Raw genomic sequence first — 25,391 nt, 5'->3', positions numbered from 1 at the left:
TTTTAAAATCTTACAATATAGTACACTCTGGATAGTCCCTTTAAACTAGACACATGGACAAAAATAGAGAAAAAAACACATTTTAATTGGTTATATATTACTTTTATGATCCTCAACAAATCAACCCCCTGTTTCAATTATGGCGTTGTTTTGCACTTTGCGTGGATGGATATGTTCACGCTGGTAATACACTCTTTGTATTAATATTCTTAATTGTGTTATTTCCCTCAATCGTTATCCGTTGAGTTTATCGCCACTTAATAACCAGGGTTAGTTACTTGATAAACTCCCAGTCTCGCCAGGGACCGGAGCGAACGAGTTGACAAAACAAGTTGATTTTCAATAACGCTGAACTCTTTCCCGCCATGTTGGCAGTTATTAAAGGGCTGCTGTGCTCATCCGAGGTAATTCCGCTGACAAGAAATCAGTTTTTATCGACTCTAAAAATGAGTGATCGTCTCTATTGCAGGAACTATGTAGAGTGAGCTGTTGGATGTAGCTGCACTGGTCTTGTATTTTTGGACGAAGAAATGACCGCGGCTCCAATTGCGCCCGTGTGGCGACTAGGGATTATCTTCTTGGTGAGTTATGATCGGATATTTACGTATTTTGTCGTTTTGTCTGTCGGGTTATGATCGGTTAGTTATATATTTTTTCTGAGGTTATGATCGGATATTTACATACATTGTCATTCTGTGTTTTTTTCTGTTGTCGTGTATTTGCGTATTTCGTCGTCTTTTTATTGCTTTTATGCTCTTCATGTAATCTCCTTATTAATTTTTATTACACTATCCGTCATATTTATATTTTAACGTCTTTCTTGTCTGCTAATTTGTTTTCTTTGTTTCATGTATGCTTTTATTTAAATTATACTATTTAATTAATTTTAATAACCATTTAACATGTGCTGATTCTTATATGCTTTGCGCTTCAAATATATTTTACCAGAAAAATACTTTCTGTTTTTCTAGTATGTGTTTTTTAAGAATCCCCAAACAGCATTTTCCTATTATGGTTTGGAATTATTGTGAATAAGTAAATTAGCATGAAACACTTTTTAGAGCATGCTCTGTTCAGTATGCCCTGGCGACATATACTCTTGCTTGTGATGGTGGAAACATGCTAATTGAGCACGCATCGTTTCATGATGTTCTGTTAAATAGTTTCCCCCTCGGGAGATTTCAATCCCTTGGCCTCATAGTTCATTTGATGCACTCCTTCTAGAGAGATGCAAATATCCCAATAGAACCCCAATGTACAACGAATCCATGATTACTTTTTTAAAACAACAATAATTGCAAAATTGATATGCTTGTCTCTTGGTTGGCCAATCTGTACTTGTGTACTACTTATTGGTAAAACAAAATTAAATGCAAAATCAAGGGAAAACGGTTGCTTTTTATAAGTTTATATTGTCCCCGATACATTTCTAGAAGCAGTACATTCCAAGATAATATGATATTTTTATACGTTTTGCTCCATTCCGTTAAAAGAGAATGGATATGCCTCTGGATCTATTACACCCTCTCTATCTCTAATGTAATAGTAAATGTCGATTAGCATTCTTTGGTATGAAGTTTTGAAGAAAGAATAAACAATCTGCCCTGCCCCTTTAGTGACTTGTAACATTAGGGCAACCACTAATGTAGAAATGTCCCTTATTGGGACTTATTGTTTTTGTCATATATATATATATATAACGGTCTGTGATGTTAGTCAGTAAATATTATCAAAAGTGTATAGCTAATGTTTCATAGGCAGAACCACTGTTTACGCCCAGTGGTAGCAGATTACAATTTTGAGATTTTTAAAAGTTAATTACCGGTATTCATGATTTTGTGTGTGGGGTGTATTAGTTGGTAGTTACATGTATTGATCATAGACATAAATGTAAAATGGTATTTGCAGCTACAATAATGAATGTTTCATCTTCTTTCAGTTAATTTCGTCCAACGTGGCCGTGGATGTGTGTCGGAATAAATACCAGATGCAGAAACCGAACGACTTCCGATTGTACACATGCGCGTGGTGTTACTTCTTCTTGTTCCAGTCTAAAATTTTACTACCTAACTTGACCTCATTCTATTTAACTGCTAACGTCAACGGATCTCTGTTTGCTAAAGGTGATGTGCTACTCCCCGATTTAAATAACGATACCATGACGGCTATAATCTGTTCGACCTTGACCTCTGCGCAGTGTGACAGATGGAAAATGTGCTGTTTCGCCGCGGAGGAATGTTGCACGGCGCAGACTGATACCCCTCGAAGCCAGAACGGGACGTGTAAACGGACGTGGGATGGTTACGGATGTTGGGAGGATACATCTCCAGGAACACTGAGTCAGCTCAGTTGTCCAAGCTTCCTTCAGTACTCCGTACCAACAAGTACGTTAAATGTAGTTGTAGTTACTTTTTATGTTGCTGTTTTATTCATTCATTCATTCATTCATTTGTAGTTATTTTCGTGCTTATATCCAATGGAGGTTCAAACACGCTAATCTGGACTGTGTGTCCAGGGCAGAAGGTTAGTGAGTGATAAAATAATTGGTTACTCTTTCCTATTTGCAGAAATGGATCTTTTATATGCTGCATCCCACAGACAGGATAGTATATACCACGTCATGTGTTACATAAGTTGTGGAACACTGCCTGGAACGAGATATAACACAGTGGGCTCACCGATGCCATCATGGGAATCGATTCTAGTCCCACTGCTCATCAATCGAGCGCTTAACCACTGGGCTACGTCCCGCACCAGAATTACTAGGGAGTAAAACAAAAACCAGGCCACATTAGAATAAGGTGTTTTCCAGCTGGAGAGAACAGGCACTTTTAAGTAGAACGTATACGTCTGAATGCATCGCCCCTACATTCTTCCTCTAAAAACGGCTCTATTTTTTTTTTTTTTTTTTTTTTTTTTTACGCCAGTTTAAAGTTATAGCTGCGGTAAAAAAAAAACAAAAAAAAACAACCCCACAACCAAAACGAAAACACTGCAATAATACGCATCTTGCATACATTTTGAAAACACGTTTTGACATGTATTTATTTTCGTTTACTAAAACAATAGCCTAAATATGCACCAAACCTGATACAAATTGTAACAAAGTTTCAAATTCAGTAACGTTCGAGACAATTACTTGTTGACTTGGCTCTTCAGGATACCATAACAAGATGCATGGCTACTTTTTATCTTTTTCATTTTAAATCTCGATACCTATTTGTGAGCAATACATTATATTAATGTCGCAGTCAGTTCACGGAAAGATGTTTTAAGTGGAAGACATGAAATATCTCAATTGGAGAGATGTGGTTACATTTGTATCGTTGGGTGGTCTCCAGTGCGATGTCATAGCGTCTGAAGGACACATTAGCAATGCTCTAAATTACAATTTTCAGGAATTATAAAAGGTACCTCACATTGATGAATCCCGGGGACTGTTTTGCTGGTGACCTAATTTTGAAAAACAAACCCGTTACCATAATCAAAATTTGTATCTATGTGCAACGCGAAGTGCAACATCGTGACTGCTATGAGGAAGCTCTGTCGTGTGTTTTGTGTATAGGTAGACTGCCACTCCCCAGGACGATACATCCTTCCTGACCTATCTGCAGGAAGACTGTCAAATCAGAGATTATAGCTAACAGAAACCGTAGAATGGCACGTCGTGAAAACACATTGAACAGTATGATGCATTGCATAGTGTGTGGTTCTTCCTCTCGCCACTGTGTGTTGGGTATTGATTGCTGGTAATAGGTCAAGTGTAATTGGCTTTATTGAGCACTTGCCTTAATCCCTGTATCGGAAACGAGCTTCAATCTATACAATTTTATGGTACTATATTAAGAAACGTTTTTATTTATATGTACATTGGATTTTTTTCTTCATTCTTCTCTTTTTATATTTCTTAACATTGGATTTTTTTCTTCATTCTTCTCTTTTTATATATATATTTTTTTTTTTTTTTTTTTATATATTTGTTTAATGTTAGTATTATTTTTATACAGTTGCATGCCAATTCATCGGTTTCCTTTTGAGGTAAACGGAGAGAGTACATAGGACGCTTGCTTGGATCGATCTCGCTTAGTGCGCTTATCGAGTTTCTTTCCCGTTACAACTTGTCATCCACGATTTGCGTAATAACAGAGGCTGCAGTATCTTCGTCCTGTCTTTCAGAAGAATGTTCCATTATTGTTCATTTGTAGTTGTCTCAGACAATACTGAAAATGTATAACAGCCTTATTTCAGTCCGGTTCAGTAATATCACTCAGAAGTATGGGATAGTCCTTATAGTGGTGAAGACAATCTTTATAAAATATACCTCGAAGCAGTCAGACTAATTTCAGGTCTGCCAAACTTTGCACCAAGACTGTCTTTGCATTATTAAACGTATTAAGTGACGCCTACTTTGTGATTTAAAACCAACAAGCTGTACATAATGATTAAAATAATGAAAGGTTTAATTCCCGACTTCATCATATACAGTTTGTTTTCCAAACATTTCAAAAGTGAGATACTCCTATTGTTATGCTTGTGAAAGGAAAATAAGTTTTCTTTAACAACACCTCGACATATTTTAAACTACGGCTGTTCTGGTGTGAGGCATATTGTTAATTAAACTCTTGGTCCAGTGCTCCACCACTGGGTTATATCCTGTTTCCTTATAATGCTTCCTTATGCTAAGCCTACGATGGATCTATGACGTCTCAGAATCTTTTTTGAAGACCTTTTTATAATATATTGTTAAACGTTTTGGATACTGTTTCTGAGACTGGTCTCTGGAGACAGGGCAGTGTTTTATATCGAGAGAGACGTCTACGAAACAAAATATCAAAAATCAATCCTTGACCGACCACGCTTCAAGCGAGCGCATTGCCACTGGACTATGATCCGCCCCATTGTAAATTAGTGTCTGCAACCAAATTTAGTCGAATGTTTCTGGATTCATCCCAATGCAATTTGAATAACCATCCGCATCACTTTTGGGGCAGTAAAGAAACCATCAAGGAACAGTAATATAGAGTCTTCTCCAGTAAAATAAAAAGGTACTTTGACACACAAAAGGGCATTTATGTAATTCATATTATCGGGCGAGAGTGACATGGGTGGTTCTTGTCCCCCACTATCCGCTAGATTCGGCCCTGTTTTCCTTACATTTAGAGTACTACAGGCTGTGTGTACCTGCCTTTGTTCAAATACTTTGGCTTTGATGTTTCTAAAACAAAGTCTCGCGAAATCATTTTGAGTGTATCAAGTGAAGTCACGAAGACCTTGTTTCCGAAGAACGTCTCCGAGACGTTTTACATGTATCGTAGGATTTATGGAATCGTATCGATGTTATTTACGATTTGCCACAACTGGGTACCCACGATATCATATATATACATCTGACAGTCGAAATTGTCAAACAATATTCATTTCGAGAAGTAGTAAAACCCATGCATTTAATGGGATGCATTTAATGATATTATTCGACTAGTAATAGAAGAAAATGTATGTTGCATTCAAAGCTAGGGCAGCAATATAAAAGCCAACATACATAGTGCTGGTCTTAGTATTGATCCATTATGTAACTGAATATTGTCCAGAAAATGTTTTGTTTTTCTATGAATGCAGTGTGTCTGAACCTCCGAGTTGCATTGTCTTGAATTCATTGCACAAGTATAAGTAGATCAATTTATTGTTGGTCCTAAATGCTATATGTATGTTAAATAATAATATAAAAACCCAATGTACTAATACATACATAAATATTTTTAAAAGACCAAAACGTCTTCGTTACTTAAATTAGAGATCATGTAGTCAAGATGTACAGAAACACTGTCCTGGACAGACATCCCAGATAGCTTAAATGTGTGCCCAGGACAGTGTGTTTCAACCTTAATTGGATAGAAGCACGAAAATATGTTGAAATGAAATGAAAAATGTTGTTGGTTGGTGTTTTGGGGTGTGTTTTTGTGGGGGGTGAGGGGATGGGGGTATTCCAGCTTATATCCAATTACGGTTCAAGCATGTTATCATTGACACGTGTTAACTATTTGGATTGCGTGACCAGGACATGCCCTAATGGTTATCATTGACACGTGTTAACTATTTGGATTACGTGACCAGGACATGCCCTAATGGTTATCATTGACACGTGTTAACTATTTGGATTACGTGACAAGGACATGCCCTAATGGTTATCATTGACACGTGTTAACTATTTGGATTACGTGACCAGGACATGCCCTAATGGTTATCATTGACACGTGTTAACTATTTGGATTACGTGACCAGGACATGCCCTAATGGTTATCATTGACACGTGTTAACTATTTGGATTACGTGACCAGGACATGCTCTAATGGTTATCATTGACACGTGTTAACTATTTGGATTACGTGACCAGGACATGCTCTAATGGTTATCATTGACACCTGTTAACTATTTGGATTACATGACGAAGACATGCCCTAATGGTTATCATTGACACGTGTTAACTATTTGGATTACGTGACCAGGACATGCCCTAATGGTTATCATTGACACGTGTTAACTATTTGGATTACGTGACGAAGACATGCCCTAATGGTTATCATTCACACGTGTTAACTATTTGGATTACATGACCAGGACATGCTCTAATGGTTATCATTGACACGTGTTAACTATTTGGATTACATGACCAGGACATGTTAACTATTTGGATTACGTGACCAGGACATGCTCTAATGGTTATCATTGACACGTGTTAACTATTTGGATTACGTGACCAGGACATGCCCTAATGGTTATCATTGACACGTGTTAACTATTTGGATTACGTGACGAAGACATACTCTAATGGTTATCATTGACACGTGTTAACTATTTGGATTACGTGACCAGGACATGCCCTAATGGTTATCATTGACACGTGTTAACTATTTGGATCACATGACCAGGACATGCCCTAATGGTTATCATTGACACGTGTTAACTATTTGGATTACATGACCAGGACATGTTAACTATTTGGATTACGTGACCAGGACATGCTCTAATGGTTATCATTGACACGTGTTAACTATTTGGATTACGTGACCAGGACATGCCCTAATGGTTATCATTGACACGTGTTAACTATTTGGATTACGTGACGAAGACATGCTCTAATGGTTATCATTGACACGTGTTAACTATTTGGATTACGTGACCAGGACATGCCCTAATGGTTATCATTGACACGTGTTAACTATTTGGATCACATGACCAGGACATGCCCTAATGGTTATCATTGACACGTGTTAACTATTTGGATTACATGACCAGGACATGTTAATTATTTGGATTACGTGACCAGGACATGCTCTAATGGTTATCATTGACACGTGTTAACTATTTGGATTACGTGACCAGGACATGCCCTAATGGTTATCATTGACACATGTTAACTATTTGGATTACGTGACGAAGACATGCTCTAATGGTTATCATTGACACGTGTTAACTATTTGGATTACGTGACCAGGACATGCCCTAATGGTTATCATTGATACGTGTTAACTATTTGGATCACATGACCAGGACATGCCCTAATGGTTATCATTGACACGTGTTAACTATTTGGATTACATGACCAGGACATGTTAATTATTTGGATTACGTGACCAGGACATGCTCTAATGGTTATCATTGACACGTGTTAACTATTTGGATTACGTGACCAGGACATGCCCTAATGGTTATCATTGACACATGTTAACTATTTGGATTACGTGACGAAGACATGCTCTAATGGTTATCATTGACACGTGTTAACTATTTGGATTACGTGACCAGGACATGCCCTAATGGTTATCATTGACACGTGTGAACTATTTGGATCACATGACCAGGACATGCCCTAATGGTTATCATTGACACGTGTTAACTATTTGGATCACATGACCAGGACATGCCCTAATGGTTATCATTTGGATTACGTGACCAGGACATGCCCTAATGGTTATCATTGACACGTGTTAACTATTTGGATTACGTGACCAGGACATGCCCTAATGGTTATCATTGACACGTGTTAACTGTTTGGATTACATGACCAGGACATGCCCTAATGGTTGGTTTTGAGCGAGACAGAATGGTATGCAGTTATTCGACACATCACCACTGAGTTATACGCTGTGCTGTAGCCCGTAATGGGATGCGAACCTAGAATCTAAACAGCCTTAAACCCAGTGGCCTAGCTACTGCGATATCGTAAATGTGTTTTGTTCCAAGACACCACTAGAGCACATTGATTAATTAGTCATCGGTTATTGAATGTCAAACATTTGGTACTTTTGACTTAATCTTCAGCGGAAATCTGCTACATTTGTCCATTAACAGCAAGGGATCTTTTATATACACTTTCCCACAGACAGGATAGCACCTACCAAGTCGTTTGATATGGTTTAAACAATATTTATTTCACAAAAGAAATGGATTGGCAAACAGGCCATTGGCCTATATTAATGCCTCTCCACACATACATTGTTACATACAATTTATAATATACACATATATCAGTTTACATGTTCTTCAGAGAAATAGAAACAATTAAATAATTTGCACTCAAACATAAAAACAAGTCTAAATGACCATTAAATTAATATACTTGTCCATGCGTACACGTACCCACGTACATAAATATACCCGATTTCCTAAGATTAACTTACATCAGTGATGCTCGCCCACGGTACAGCAGCCAAACTTGCAAGTGGCAATGTGATGTATGATAAATGGCTTTAAGAAATTAAAACGTGAAGCGTTTTGACAATTCAAAAAAGTTATGAATAGATTCTGCTATACGTAAATTAAGGTCCAGAGGGTAATCATTATTACCATATAGCAATATATGGAGATCAAAACCACCATTATAAAAATACATTGTTGTACGAATGTTATCATATAGAGGACAGACAAATAGGAAATGTAACGTATCTTCATATGGATGTCCACAACTACAAATGGAATTATCATAAATATGTCTTGTATATCTATGAGCGTTGAGGTCACTGCATTCTAAACGAAGTCTACAATGAATTATTTGATTTAGGCGTGATCCGAATTCTACAAATGTCTTATTTAATCCATTTATCTGCGGAGATATACAATTTTTTAATTTTCTAAAAGATTCTATTTGTCTTATGTTTTCATCAATACTATTCCACTCACAAGCTGCTGAGGGTAAAAACTATTTTCTGTATAATTCTGTTCTAGCGTGAATATATTGCAATTGGTCAGCATTACGGAGTGAGTGATTTCCAGAAACTGTTTGGGGTACCAGCGATGATAAATACTGTGGAGTTATGCCTTTAACCGTTTTATAAAAGGTACATATTTTGTGAAATACACGACGTTGGTTTAAAGGACTGAATCCAGTTTCGCTATATATTTTCTCATCCCCTAACAGCACCACATACTGTACGAAGGGCGTCCAACTGAAGTGTTTCTAATATATTTGCTTGGGCTTCTGTACAATTATCCCAAGTCGTTTGATATATCTTTCGTTGTGCACTGGTTAGAACAGGGGTGAATCTAACCACTCCAAGCGAGCGATCTACCGAATGAGCTAAATTCCGTTCCCATATATTGCGCCATAAAGGCGGATATCAACTCACCAGGGGCGGCATCTTGGGACAACTCTATCAAAATTATGGCACTGTACAAACAGAATCAGGATACGGTAATACAGAACCTTATTCAGTTAGACAAATGTTTTCGTATTTGGAAGGTTGCATATATCCCTTGACGTCGGCTTTCCTCGTTAAGACTGTGTGTCAAAAATTACCAAATGTTTGACATCCAGTAGCCGCTGATTAATACAGCAATGTGCTCTAGTGGTGTCGTTAAACAAAACAAACTTTGTATCCCTTGACGTCACCCCAACCTCAACAAAAACACACGAGTACGGCCCTGTTACGTCAAACACTCAGGTGTCCTTTGCACGTGTTATATTACAATGCTATTCATAGGCAAATATGAGCGGACGGAGGGACACCGTCTCTCCTGAATTCTGATGACAAGTCACCCATCCCCAAGTTGAAAATCAATTCAATATACAATTGTCCTCCTCTCTGCTGTGGCCATCTTCCGACGGCTAAGCTTTTCTAACGTCAACTGGTGTGTTTCCGCAATGTTCTTACCGTCGGTTCCTCTTTGAGTTTGCCGTGTAGCCAGCCGACAGTTATAATACGAGAGCTCTAACACATCTAAGCGGTCGAAACGAAGCGTTGTAGCTTCTTATAATCGTATTTACTGCTTGATCAACGCACATAATGCGCTGGTCATTAAACTGCATTTGGTGGAATAACCCCAGACCCTGCGAGCCAATATGTCGTTACAGCGTGCAAATTGGGCCATGTGGCCGCAATTTTATCTTTGCCATTGTCGATTCATTTGCTGGGGTACTTAAATTAGGTACGGGAGTGTGATTAAAATAATCATGTGTATTTAAGTGTTGACTACACGTGAATGTTCCAAGATGATTATGTTTTAAATTGATGTTTCTGTCGTGCTGTTGCATGATCAAAACGAACTGTTAAATAATGGTTGGTCCTTCATTTTCGTTTTGTTAACGAGACTTTCTTGAGTTTTCTATCAGTGCTTAAAGCCTTTTAACTAGTAAAGTTACACACTAAATACATCGGTTCCCTTATAATGCAGTGTTGATATATTTAACGTTTTTCTGGTTATTTAAATTATGTGTTTGTGCAGGAAATTAAGAAGGACCAAGGATTATGGCGATCGAAGTTTCTATGGATGGGATGGGATGGGAACTCTATTTACGTGCCCATATCCACAGAGGTTCAGGCACGCCCACCTCGGATTTAGTCTCTGACTTCGCCAGTAACTAATTCCGGGGCAGGAGGGGAAGTTTCTATGGAGTTCGGTCCATCATCCTCCGAAAATATAAACAAAAATTTAATTAGCTTTGAGCAAGGAGATTTCGACCTCAACACCCCCCCCCCCACACACACACACACACACCTCTCCACACGCATACATACACACGCGCGCGCGCACACACACACACAGATACACACATATACACACGCACGCACGCGCGCGCGCGCACACACACACACACACCTCTGCCCATGCGCCTGCTAATTCTACAATAGCCCATTAGTAGTATTTGGGAATGCAGACACTGATATACCAAACAAGAAACGCTGTTTAATATACCACTGGAGTCGTTAAAAGGGCTGTACTAGTCGGAAACATCTTAAAGGGACATACCCTAGTTTTGAAACACTAATGCATAGTTTTTACTATTAGAGCCGTTTCTGATAACTAAAATCATACTTTCCTTAGATTTTATTGTTTAGATTATCCATTTCAGTACATTCGAATTCTTTTGGTCATCCTGATGTTTTTAATATCACAAAATGCATTTCTCATATTTTTAAAAACACACGTGCGTCTGAGAGGTAACAGTTATGGAGTCGAGTTTTAGTCTATTTTTAGAGGGTAATTCACCATTTCAAAATCACAGACTCATGTTTCACTCAATGGGATCTTTATCCAAATGTGTTACAGGTTTGTAGATTAACTAAACTCAGTGTTAATTTTCATGGGTTGAACCTAGGGTCTGTCCCTTTAAAGATTAGGGACACTCTTCTTTCTCCCATTCGGAAGGTATACGAATCTCGCCTTTAGAAAATGATTAGTGGACAGTACACACATAGAATCGAGGAACAGTAACAGTAATATCGGGTCTTCTACAGGAAGGATGAAATAATCTTGTGTCGTGCTCGCGTCGGTCATACCTACTTGACTCATTCATTTATCTTGTGTCGTGCTCGCGTCGGTCATACCTACTTGACTCATTCATTTATCTTGTGTCGTGCTCGCGTCGGTCATACCTACTTGACTCATTCATTTATCTTGTGTCGTGCTCGCGTCGGTCATACCTACTTGACTCATTCATTTATCTTGTGTCGTGCTCGCGTCGGTCATACCTACTTGACTCATTCATTTATCTTGAACAAAGTGTACTCTGACCGTGCGCCACATTTTGGTGGAGTGTAAGCACCTGAGAGAAACTAGAAAAGATATATTTGGCAAACGTAATGTGATGGAATCATTTCGCTTCCATCCAGAACTTCTATTACAGTTTCTGTGTGACTCTGACTTTCATTCTCAAGTTTAATATTATCTATCTGTGATATTTGTATTTTTGTACAGTTCGTTACACTGTATTTTTATTTGACTATTGAATTTTTATATTGATGTTGATCATCATTTCATGTTTTGACTTTACTATAGTTTGACACCCAATAGCCGATGTATTTTTCGTGCTGGGGTGTCGTTAAACATTCATTCATTCATTCGGCACTCCACATCTAGGTACGGCTCTGGTTACTCTGGTCACATAGGTAATGTGTGTGTAAGTTGTACAAGAGTCAGTTGTGTATATGTATACGTGCGTGTTTAGTTTAGCGGACGTGGATATGATATCAAATGGATTACTTTCAATTTACAACAAATAATCTCATATTTGAGTGACACTGTTTATTTGTAAGCATTCGGTAATGTTTTCTTTTAGTTCAGCGTCTATAGTTTATATTTTGTTTGCATAATTTTAGTTTTATTTTAATGATTTTACATAAACCGCCAACATTTGTAATTGGTTGATGATTGTGCATAGCCGGTTTATTCTAGTAACACATTTAGCACGTGCTACGGGCCCTGCGCTTCAGGGGGCCCCGCGGTGATGTGTACATTTATTTTCCCCAGGTCATTTTCCCCTCTCCCTAAAGGGGTTGCAAAATATATATCCTTAAACCGGCTCCGGGTGGTTGTGATGGTAATACAGTGATGTTATGGTAATACAGTGATGTGATGGTAATACAGTGATGTTATGGTAATACAGTGATGTTATGTCTTGTACAGGGTTTGCCTTGAAGACATGTCTTGCTAACGGAACCTGGCTGAAGATAAACGGACAGGAGTGGACGGACTACACACCTTGTCTGGACAAACAGGTACTCGCTATATTTATAACTCAACTCATGTCATACCACTGCATTAACAACTCAAATCACTTCATACCTCTACATGAACAATTCAATTCATTTCATACTGATACACTTATAACTCCACTCACTTCATACCGCTACATGAAGAACTCAAATCAATTCATACCACTACATTAACAACTCAAATCACTTCATACTGCTACATGAAGAACTCAAATCACTTCATACCGCTACACGAACACCTCAAATCAGTTCATACCACTACATGAACAACTCACACCACTTCATGCCGCTACATGAACAACTCAAATCACTTCATACCACTACACTTACAACTCAACACACTTCATACCGCTACACCTACAACTCAACACACTTCAAACGACTTAAACACTTACAACTCAACATACTTCATAATGCTACACTTACAACTGACCACACTTCATACCACTACACTTACAACTCAACACACTTCATACCGCTACACCTACAACTCAACACACTTCAAACGACTAAACCTACAACTCAACACACTTCATAATGATACACCTACAACTCAACACACTTCATACCACTATACTTACAACTCAACACACTTCATACCGCTACACCTACAACTTAACACACTTCATAATGATACACCTACAACTCAACACATTTCATACCACTACATTTAGAACTCAACTCACTTCACACCAATACATTACATCTACAACTCAACACACTTCGTAACGCTACACCTACAACTCAACACACTTCATACGACTACACCTACAACTCAACACACTTCGTTACGCTATACCTACAACTCAACGCTATACCTACAACTCAACACACTTCATACGACTACACCTACAACTCAACACACTTCGTTACGCTATACCTACAACTCAACGCTATACCTACAACTCAACACACTTCATACGACTACACCTACAACTCAACACACTTCGTTACGCTATACATACAACTCAACGCTATACCTACAACTCAACACACTTCATACGACTACACCTACAACTCAACACATTTCGTAACGCTACACCTACAACTCAACACACTTCATACGACTACACCTACAACTCAACACACTTCGTAACGCTATACCTACAACTCAACACACTTCATATGACTACACCTACAACTCAACACACTACATACGACTACACCTACAACTCAACACACTTCATACGACTACACCTACAACTCAACCCACTTCGTAACGCTACACCTACAACTCAACACACTTCATACGACTACATCTACAACTCAACACACTTCATACGACTACACTTACAACTCAACACACTACATACGACTACACCTACAACTCAACACACTTCAAACGACTACACTTAAAACTCATCACACTACATACGACTACACCTACAACTCAACACACTTCGTAACGCTACACCTACAACTCAACACACTTCATACGACTACGCCTACAACTCAACACACTTCATATGACTACACTTACAACTCATCACACTACATACGACTATACCTACAACTCACCACACTTCGTAACGCTACACCTACAACTCAACACACTTCATACGACTACGCCTACAACTCAACACACTTCATACGACTACACTTACAACTCATCACACTACATACGACTACACTTACAACTCATCACACTACATACGACTACACCTACAACTCAACACACTTCGTAACGCTACACCTACAACTCAACACACTTCATACGACTACACCTACAACTCACCACACTTCGTAACGCTACACCTACAACTCAACACACTTCATACGACTACACCTACAACTCACCACACTTCGTAACGCTACACCTACAACTCAACACACTTCATACGACTACGCCTACAACTCAACACACTTCATACAACTACATTTAGAACTCATCACACTACATACGACTACATCTACAACTCACCACACTTCATACGACTACACTTTCAACTCATCACACTACATACGACTACAACCACAACTCAACACACTTCATACGACTACACTTTCAACTCATCACACTACATACGACTACACCTATAACACAACACACTTCATACGACTACACTTACAACTGATCACACTACATACGCTACAACTACAACTCAAGACACTTCGTAACGCTACACCTACAACTCATCACACTACATACGACTACATCTACAACTCAACACACTTCATACGACTACACTTTCAACTCATTACACTACATACGACTACAACCACAACTCAACACACTTCATAAGACTACACTTACAACTCGTCACACTACATACGACTACACCTACAACTCAACACACTTCATACTACACTTACAACTCATCACACTACATACGACTACAACTACAACTCAAGACACTTCGTAACGCTACACCTACAACTCAAGACACTTCGTAACGCTACACCTACAACTCATCACACTACATACGACTACACCTACAACTCAAGACACTTCGTAACGCTACACCTACAACTCACGACACTTCGTAACGCTACAACTACAATTCAAGACACTTCGTAAAGCTACACCTACAACTCAAGACACTTCGTAACGCTACAACTACAACTCAAGACACTTCGTAACGCTACACCTACAACTCAAGACACTTCGTAACGCTACAACTACAACTCAAGACACTTCGTAACGCTACAACTACAACTCAAGACACTTCGTAACGCTACACCTACAACTCAAGACACTTCGTAAAGCTACACCTACAACTCAAGACACTTCGTAACGCTACAACTACAACTCAAGACACTTCGTAACGCTACACCTACAACTCAAGACACTTCGTAACGCTACAACTACAACTCAAGACACTTCGTAACGCTACAACTACAACTCAAGACAGTCTACTCTATACTCTGATTACGTTTAGGCTTAGCAGTCGATTATTGGTGTATTACAAATTTCAATCCTTTGTTGTCGCTTTTTTACCCAGAGCATATCTCGACATAAAATCTCTTTCTGAGGCAAGGTACTTATTCGTTTTTGAAATTACTATTACCGAGGAAAGATATTTTCCAAATTACTGTCTGAATAGCAAGAATACGTTATATTAGCCACACGCTGGGCATGTTTACCTATGGGGCAAGAATCACAATTATTCGTTTTTCTGTAATCATGTGAAACTATTGGCACCATTTAGTCAGTAACAACGTTCATCGTGCTACCTCTGGGTAGGTCACAGCTTATGCCGGGGAGGGCGTGTTTCTCTTTTAATGGGAAAAAGTTAGATTAGTTCTCCGCAATAGCTAATGACTGAAGGTATTAAGAATCTTATTTAAAGGTGTTATGTCAAAGTTGTAATAATGGCGGTACCTGCCAAAAATGTTTATTATGTTTTCGATTGTTTATACATTCAGCTATACGCCTATAAAAAAGGTACAACCAAATAATTCCATTTACTAGTAGAAAAAAAAATGGGAATCTTGAGACTAGTGACGTCACTGTTTTATGCATATATATTCAACACTAATACATTTGTACATATTATTATAATATGTGTATTTACAAACCGCTAAACAAAGTAACTAGGTTATAGGCAACTGTCTCAACTGTAATTTCATTTTGCAGTTCAATAATATATTCAGAAACTCTCATAATATACACATACGCCTTGTAGCGTAGGGCTAGCCCTTGTTAGAAACAGTTTGACTGAGCATACAGTAATGTACAGACATTAAATCGGAAGAAGAAACAAAGTGTTTAACAAATTAACTCCCAGTGATAGTCAGTTTTGTTACCTGTGTCATTTGATCCACTTAGGGCGGGATTTAGCTCAGTCGGTTGAGTGCTCGCTTGAGGTACCAGCGTCACAGGATCGAACTACCTCGGTGGATCCATTCAACTGATTTGTTTTTCTTTTGGTTCCAACCAGTGCATCACAGCTGGTCAAAGGCCGTGGTATGTGCTTTCCTGTCTGTGGGAAAGCGGATATAAAAGATACAAATGTAGCGGGTTTCCTCTAACAACTACTTGTCAGAATTACCAAAAGTTTGACATCGAATAGCCGATGAATAATAAATCAATGTGTGTTAGTGGTGTCGTTAAACAAAAACTTTATTTTTTATTTTTAATCCATTCAATTTTTTATTTCTATTTTTTCAGAGAGGCTGATAGCGTTAAATTAAGACGAGGCTGCATATTTTTTGATATATGCAAATGTATGCAAAAAAAGCCCAGACGATATTTTTCCCCAGTACCTATTTCCTGTACCAACTCCCAATAAACGCAGGGCCGGTACCGTCGTCTGGACATGGGGGTGTGGTAAACTGTCCTGAAAACGCGTCTCTTCTTGTCTTCATTACGAAAATGTTACTATCCATCTGCGATACTGCCTAAAAATTTTAATCTCGAACACTGGACACGTAAACGTAAATTTACGATGTTTAGTGAAATTGGCCCCTGTATTTGAATAGCATAGTGTTGTTTACACTGCCTCGGTGGCGTCGTGGTTAAGCCATCGAACATAAGGCTGATAGGTACAGGCTTTTAACGACTCAATGGGTAGGTGTAAGGCCACTACACCCTCTTCTCTTTCACTAAACACTAACAATTAATAACTAGCCCACTGTCCTGGACAGACAGCCCAAATAGCTGATGCGTGTGTGTGTGCCCAGAACAGCGTGCTTGAACCTTAATTGGATATAAGCACGAAAATAAGTTGAAATGAAATGAAATACACTGCATAAAACGTCATAACAATATTGTGTTCACATTGGCATTATCTTAGTTAATCAAAGTTAAAATGCTTAGAGAATTTATATGTTTTTTGGGCTACTTTACGTTTGAAATCGTCCCACACCGTAATAACACCGTAATAACACCGTAACACCGTAATAACACCGTACCGACCACGTGCAACTGACAACAAATTGAGTGGCTCTTTCTTCTTTTTTTCTACTTTTTTTCTTCTTTTTAAAGCGGTAAATTTGCTCGTTTAATCTATCTCCAGCGCCAATGCTATATTAATCGAATCCCTACTAAAAAAACCCACCTGCATCTCACTAAGCCGATATTGAAAATTCCAGTCATCGCGTACAATACGTAGTCAGTATGAAACAATGGATTGGTTATTTTGGTCTACAAGACGTTGTGAAGTTTTTTAAAAACATTAATTTTCTTGGGTCCTTGCACTAAACCGAACTTAGATCGATTAAGTGGTGTCGATTACTTTTTTAATTCAATTTCCTATTGATCGAAAACCAAAATTTCGAGATTTCGCCTGTTATGGGTTACGCTTTTGCGCAGCCTATATCAACTGTTATGCAATAATCACTTGAAATCACTATCAGTTATAAGTAGCACGCTAATCATTACTAGTGATAGTAGCCCGTTGATGGAGTAGAAGATTTGAATCACCATGTAAAGATAACACTATGGAATTAGACTCGGGGGAATATTCTTAGTTTCTGTTAAAACCAGACAAATATTCTTTGTTTAGAATGTTTATAGCAGTTGAGTGGCTTTCATTTGGTGATTTCATACATGGACGGGAAGCTAAGGACTCAAGATTGATAACTCAAACTAGAATGGATGCAAAGAAACGGAAATACATCGTGACCATTGTGAGGCAATGGCAATTCATTCCACTGTGCCGAATATAAACAATATCTAGCGGAACAAATCGCAGTGTCTAATTTCATGGCAGACATTGCGGACAAATTAAAAATGGAACAATCTTAGTCTGTTTACATTCATGGCAGACCTTGTGGACAAATTAAAAATTGTGACAATAATTTTACAACAATAAGTACAGTTAAAGTTAAAGTTTGTTTTGTTTAACGACGATACCTCAAGAGCACATTGATTTATTAATCATCGGCTATTGGATGTCTAACATTTGGTAATTTTGACATATAGTATTAAGGAAGGAAAGCCGCTAAATGTTTCCATTAGTAACAATGGATCTTTTATATGCAGCATCCCACAGACAAGATAGCACTTTCCACGGCTTTTGATATACCAGTCGTGGTGCACTGGCTGGACCGACACAAAGCCGAATGAGTCCACCTACGGAGGTCGATCCTAGATCGACCGCACATGAGGCGAGCGGTTTACCACTGGGCTACCTTCGCCCACAATAAGTACAGAAGCAACTTCTATGGAGATAGGAAGATTTTAAAGTATTAAAAAGTATTTTCGAATTTACAAGAATATTTGTAAACCTATTAATCATGTATATTTGACATTCAGTTGTGATTAATCCCATAATATGTTTCCCATGCCCGTTTTGTTATCAAAACATTGAAGACTCGTTATACATTGTCACAGTAAAAGATAAAATCAATAATTGCATCAGTTATTTAATATTCGAATACGGCGCACTCTGTCTTCATGGACACGCCTAGTTTAGATAGAGGGCTAATAACCAGAACATTACTGACCTCGGCGGTGTCGTGGTTAAGCCATCGAACATAAGACTGGTAGGTACAGGGTTCGCAGCCCGGCACCAGCTCCCACCTAGAGCGAGCGTTAACAACTCAGTGGGTAGGTGTAAGACCACTACACAACTCTTCTCTCTCACGACTCTGTATAACAAGACGCTTTAATGCCGAATTGTTTATGAGCAATAGTGTAAAGTTGATATGATTATCTGCTATACACGGACGATCGATTTTTAGACTGAAATATTGAGGGCAAACAAATGTCACGGCCAAGTTCCTATCCGGTCTTAAACTGACAGTCAGACGTCTACCTAAGGTGCCTAAGGTGCAAGAAGACGTAATGATAGTGTTGCATAGCAATTTAATTACTCATTATTTTATTTTTTTATTTTTAAATAAAACCTGAAACCTGAATACCATGGATTATATGTTATGTGTTATTATATCATGTGTTATATAGTATGTGTTATATATTATATTGTATTTATTATGGATAATTTGAAATTTAAAATTAACTCTTGGTACATTACTTTTCACTTATTGTCTTGTTAATATCAAATTTAAGATTCAGGCATGCTATACTTGGCTGCCCCCTTTACCCCCCCCCCCCCCCCCCCCAGCTACGGTTAAAAACAATTATATTGCAATATTAGGCTATTGATATAGGTGTCCAGAAAAAATATAGACAAAAGTCCTCATACAAACGAAATTGGAACCATATATCGTAGTGAAGAAGAGCTCTCGTCTATAGACAAAGAACCGGGCAGTGAGACATAACTACATACCCTCACGATTCTGTCATAATTTCGTTTTGAATCGGTCTTGTGCAAATATACAGTATTCAATATTTTAATGGAAGATGCACAATTGTTATGTATTCAACGGCTTCTATTATAAAATTTTATATTGTGTTTGGTGTTTTTTGGTGAGTATATTAACGCATATTAAAATCAGTTTTCATGGCAAAGATCATATTCGTTTTAGAACGCGAATTACCATTAAAGAGACTATCCCAAATTTGTGTTCGATTAATAAAATTTTGTAACGACTGGCATTACATATTAAATAGATTTTCGTGTTTAGAATATCAGTGTCTGTATATTCAAGGTGTTTCTGGTCGTCCTAATTTTTGTAAGTAGCCCAAACTGAATTTGGTTTTTCAATAAAAAAAAACATTGTGTGTGTGTGTGTGTGTGTGTGTGTGTGTGTGTGTGTGTGTGTTAGGAAATAAAATGAAGATTAAAAACACATTTAATATACAACCACTAATATTTGATTTGATTTTTAAAAAACAAAATGTATGTAATATGTAACTACAGTCGTTAAAAAGTCTCTGTTTGGTCGACATCATCTTAATAATCGACAAAAACTCATGACAGTCCCTTTAACGGTTTGTGATTACTCAAAAAGAAGGAAGGAAGGAAAATGTTTTATTTAACGACGCTCTCAACACATTTTATTTACGGTTATATGGCGTCAGATATATGGTTACGCACCACACAGATATTGAGAGAGGAAACCCACTGTCGCCACTTCATGGGCTACTCTTTCGATAAGCAGCAAGGGATCTTTTATATGCACCATCCCACAGACAGGGTAGTACATACCACGGCCTTTGATATACCAGTCTTGGTGCACTGGCTGGAACAATAAATAGCCCAATGGGCCCACTGACGGGGATCGATCCCACACCGACCGCGCATCGATGGAACGCTGTACCACTGGGTTACGCCCCGCCCCACGATGACTCAAAATGACATGGTTGTATTGGTTTTGAACCTTCCCACTGAGTTTTAAAATTCCCTCTTAATAAAGGCAGCTGGTACAGTGATACGAACCCCGTGCATACCACCTAAGAGTACGAAAGCTTAACCATAAAACCACCGAGGCGGTTGATGTATCTATTAGATGTTGAGGTTATTTATGTCACTGCGCAGCACTCGATGAATACATCAAGAAAAAAAGTAATCATATTGTTTTGGCTTCCGAAGAACGGAAGCTTCGGTAATATTACAAGTGCTGCTATTTTCTACTACTCCCTGGTGACACAAATTCATCAATAGAAAATGTAACCTGCATAAAACCAGCATAAAGTTGAAAGAAATCCTTGTTCGTAAGAGCTAATCAGTAATGTACATGTCGAGTAGCGCAGATAACAATGATTAGACTCATTTTCTTTGTGAATAAATCCTAATGAACAGTTCTATTACGGCCGTCTAATCCATCTAGATCTCTAGTCCACATTTAATGGAATATAACGTCTGTGGGGTTTTCTTCGTTTTTCGTTTCTTTTCTTTTCAAATACAACGTTATGACACATTACATTATAATTATTGATTATAAATACTGACAAGTAATACTTTCATGTGGATTGATTTTTTGTTGTTAAAATATCAGTGGAGTTTTCTGTATTGATTAAGGTGTATTGCTTCATACAGGTGGTTCTTTTCTTTTCTTTTCAAATACAACGTTATGACACATTACGTTGTAATTATTGATTATAAATATTGAATGAAGTCAAAATTGTTACAAGTACAACTAATACTTTCATTTGAATTGATTTTTTTAAAACTTCAGTGGATATTTATTCAGCTATTTCTCGATCCAGCCAGCGGACCACGACTGGTGTACCAAAGGCCGTGGTATGTGTTATTCTGTCTGTGGGATAGTGCATATAGACGATCACTTGCAGCAAGTTGCTACTAATGGAAAACTGTAGCGGGATTCCTCTCTAAGACTATATGTCAAAATTACCAGATGTTTGACATCCAATAGCCGATGATTAATAAATCAATGTGCTCTAGTAGTGTCTTTAAACAAAATAAACTTTAACTATCTACTATGTATAAAAGGTTATGTAATTTACAATTCCATGAAAGGTGAGCGCGTTCCAACTGCAAGTTTTTAATTTGTTTCGAGTTTTAAAGCGCACGAGCTTAATGCGTAGCATAATATACACTATATAAATAAACAATATGAACATGTACAAACAAGAATGGTTGGTATGGTGTATTAAAAGAACTATCCTGCGTGTGCTGTTATTGTAAAATGTTTCTAACAGAACCTTTTTAACAAATAAAATTACAAGTTAAATGCAATTTCTTGTTTAGAATAGCGGTGTCTTTGTATTTATAGGATATTAAACGAGCTTCCATTTCATATCATGTTTATGTTCCAAATAAAATAATTTTCGATTTTCACGAACTTTAACGAGTGACAATGAAAATTATTTCACGAGGGGTATAAACATGATACGAAATAGTAGCGAGTTTAATATCCTATTTATTACCCATAATCGATCTTAATTTATATTACGTTCCTGTAAACCTAATATATATTTTTTCGTACCTTCGAAATTAATGGGATGTAAAACAAAATCTAGTCTCGGCTTCTTGAAACATTCTGGCGGTCAGACGAAAACACCTTGTATATGCAAACCCTTATATTCTAGATCATTAATTTCATATTAAAAATACTCAGTTGGTCAAAAACGTGTTACAACTCAGGACAGTCTCAACTCAGGACATATAATTATGTACAGGTAAAGGTAAAAGAGTTATAGTTGTAACGACTAGTTGAGACTCTTTGTGCGTGGGGGGGGGGGGGGGGGGGGGGGGCGGCGAGACGTAGCCCAGTGGTAAAGCTCGCTTGATCGGACCCCGTCAGTGGTCCCATTGGGCTATCTCTCGCACCAGCCAGTGCACCACGACTGGTACATCAAAAGCCGTGGTATGTGCTATCCTGTCCATGGGATGGTGCATATAAAAGATCCCTTGCTGCTAATCGAAAAGAGTAGCCCATGAAGTGGCGACAGCGGGTTTCCTCTCTCAATATCTGTGTGGTCCTTAACCATATGTCTGACGCCATATAACCGTAAATAAAATGTGTTGAGTGCGTTGTTAAATAAAACATTTCCTTCCTTCTTTTTGAGTAATCACAAACCGTTAAAGGGACTGTCTGAATCCATATAACCGCAAATAATATGTGTTGAGTGCGTCGTTAAATGAAACATGTCTATAATTATGTACAGGTAAAGGGTAAAAGAGTTATAGTTGTAACGACTAGTTGAGACTATTTTTGCGTGGGTTGCATGCGAAATACCCACATGAAAATTCAACACTCAAAACAATTAGTCCCAGTCACGTCCAATACGACTCTATTAAATTTGCGTATTCATCTGAATAAATAATTAATTGATTGGATCACGCATGCGTTAAGGAACAAACGAGACAATTAATCAGTCTGTCAGTGTAAAATTCGGCCACTGGTCACAGGGGCAATAACCCTTCCCAGAGCTTTTCCAGCTATTCCATTAGTTGGTTGTTCTGTCCAAAAAAACCCCAATAATAATCTCCATTTTGTATATTCTGTCCCGGATCAGACCAATGGCTATCCAGAGACCGGACCCGGGACAGACATGTCCGAAACTATAGTGGTTTATGAGCATGTAAACACTATTGGACTTGGGCTTGGACCATGTTGTATATTCAAAACTATATAGGCGTGTATATGAAGGGTCCACGAGAGTAAGCTACGATGTCATATTTTAGATATTTTGAGGTAACAGAAGGTTAAAGTTTACAACTCTGTAGTATGCAATCGTGAAACATTTGTACCTAAGTTAGCGTATTTTACCAACAACCCTTAATGGCCTACTATAACTATAGGCTTTTAGTTCATTATGTTATTGTTAACTTTACATACACCTCTCTTGTTTGGACATCACAGCTTATTCCATTGTATTTTATGTGGGGGGATGTATCTTCGTGTGTGTGTGTGTGTGTGTGTGTGTGTGTGTGTGTGTGTGTGTGTGCGTATTTGTGTCTACGTATGTCTGCGTGTGATATTAAATATATTAAATGATGTAATATTATTTATGTTTCAGAGTCTGGTCACTTCCATTTACCTGAGTCTCGGCTGCAATTTAATTAGTATTTTCCTCCTAGTTCCAGCGCTCACAATTTTCTTGGTATATAGGTGAGTACTGTATGTAAATATGACTAAATAGCTGAGATCTCGCTTCCTGTCGAACAGTTCACTACACAAATACAAATACACTCTTAATAAACTCTAAGGTTTGCGTCATCAACCGGTGTTGTAAGCAGTCTTGTCGGTCTGTTCTAAACGCTTCAAGACTAGAGTTTTAAAATACTTATCTTGTTCGTGATTGATCCGGTGTTGTAAGCAGTCTTGTCGGTCTGTTCTAAACGCTTCAAGACTAGAGTTTTAAAATACTTATCTTGTTCGTGATTGATCCGGTGGTGGATGTAAGCACGTGTCAGTTTGGTTAATTGGTAGGAAAACTAATGTTTTATTTTTAATTAAAATTTTGGAAATGTTTCCTTTAGTGGATACTAGTGTTGTATCCTATTATCAGATTGTATTGTATTGTACCGTGCTGTACTGTATTCTACTGTACCAAACTATACTTTATTAATTGTATTGTATTGTATTGTATTATATATTACATTATATTATATTATATTATATTATATTAATATTATATTTATGTTATATATCGTATCGTATCGTATCGTATCGTATCATATCATATATATTATATCATATATCATATCATATCATATATATTTATATGATATGTTATTTTATGAAATGTTACGTTACGTTACGTTACGTTACGTTACGTTACGTTATGTTATATTTGTAATATATTAATTCCAGGTCATTACGTCGGCAACATCGCATTCGACTTCATATGAACTTCTTCTTCTCTTTCATCAGTAGTGACATCATGAATATATTATGGGACATGTTCGTAACTTATGACAGAATCACTAGTGATAATCCTTCATCTACGGTGCTTTATCAAAACGTGGTAAGTGTTTAAACTAAATACTAAAATAGTGCCTGTAACCTTCTTAGTGATCTGTATCTGAAGTTGTTGGTAGTTACCTCCCTTACATTAAAATAGTTTCGGTAGGACCAGCCTATATGGCAGCAGCGCCCCCCCCCCCCCCCCCCCCCACACACACACACACTCTCTCTCTCTCT

At 37.8% G+C, this 25,391-nt stretch overlaps 1 protein-coding gene across 1 annotated transcript in view; it reads left to right on the top strand.

The window, feature by feature from the left end:
- Positions 1–530: 530 nt before the first annotated feature.
- LOC121381779 (calcitonin gene-related peptide type 1 receptor-like) overlaps positions 531–25,391 on the top strand; it is a 42,649-nt gene continuing 17,788 nt past the window's right edge. The window contains exons 1-5 of the mRNA XM_041511132.1: positions 531–581; positions 1,940–2,384; positions 12,901–12,992; positions 24,265–24,356; positions 25,062–25,215. Coding sequence (XP_041367066.1) covers positions 531–581; positions 1,940–2,384; positions 12,901–12,992; positions 24,265–24,356; positions 25,062–25,215 — 834 coding nt within the window. The remainder of the gene's footprint in view (positions 582–1,939; positions 2,385–12,900; positions 12,993–24,264; positions 24,357–25,061; positions 25,216–25,391) is intronic.

Source organism: Gigantopelta aegis, chromosome 9 (assembly GCF_016097555.1).
Source record: "Gigantopelta aegis isolate Gae_Host chromosome 9, Gae_host_genome, whole genome shotgun sequence".
Taxonomy (NCBI): Eukaryota; Metazoa; Mollusca; class Gastropoda; order Neomphalida; family Peltospiridae; genus Gigantopelta; species Gigantopelta aegis.
Note: the sequence above shows the minus strand (reverse complement) of the source record. Positions and strands in the feature narration are given on the sequence as shown.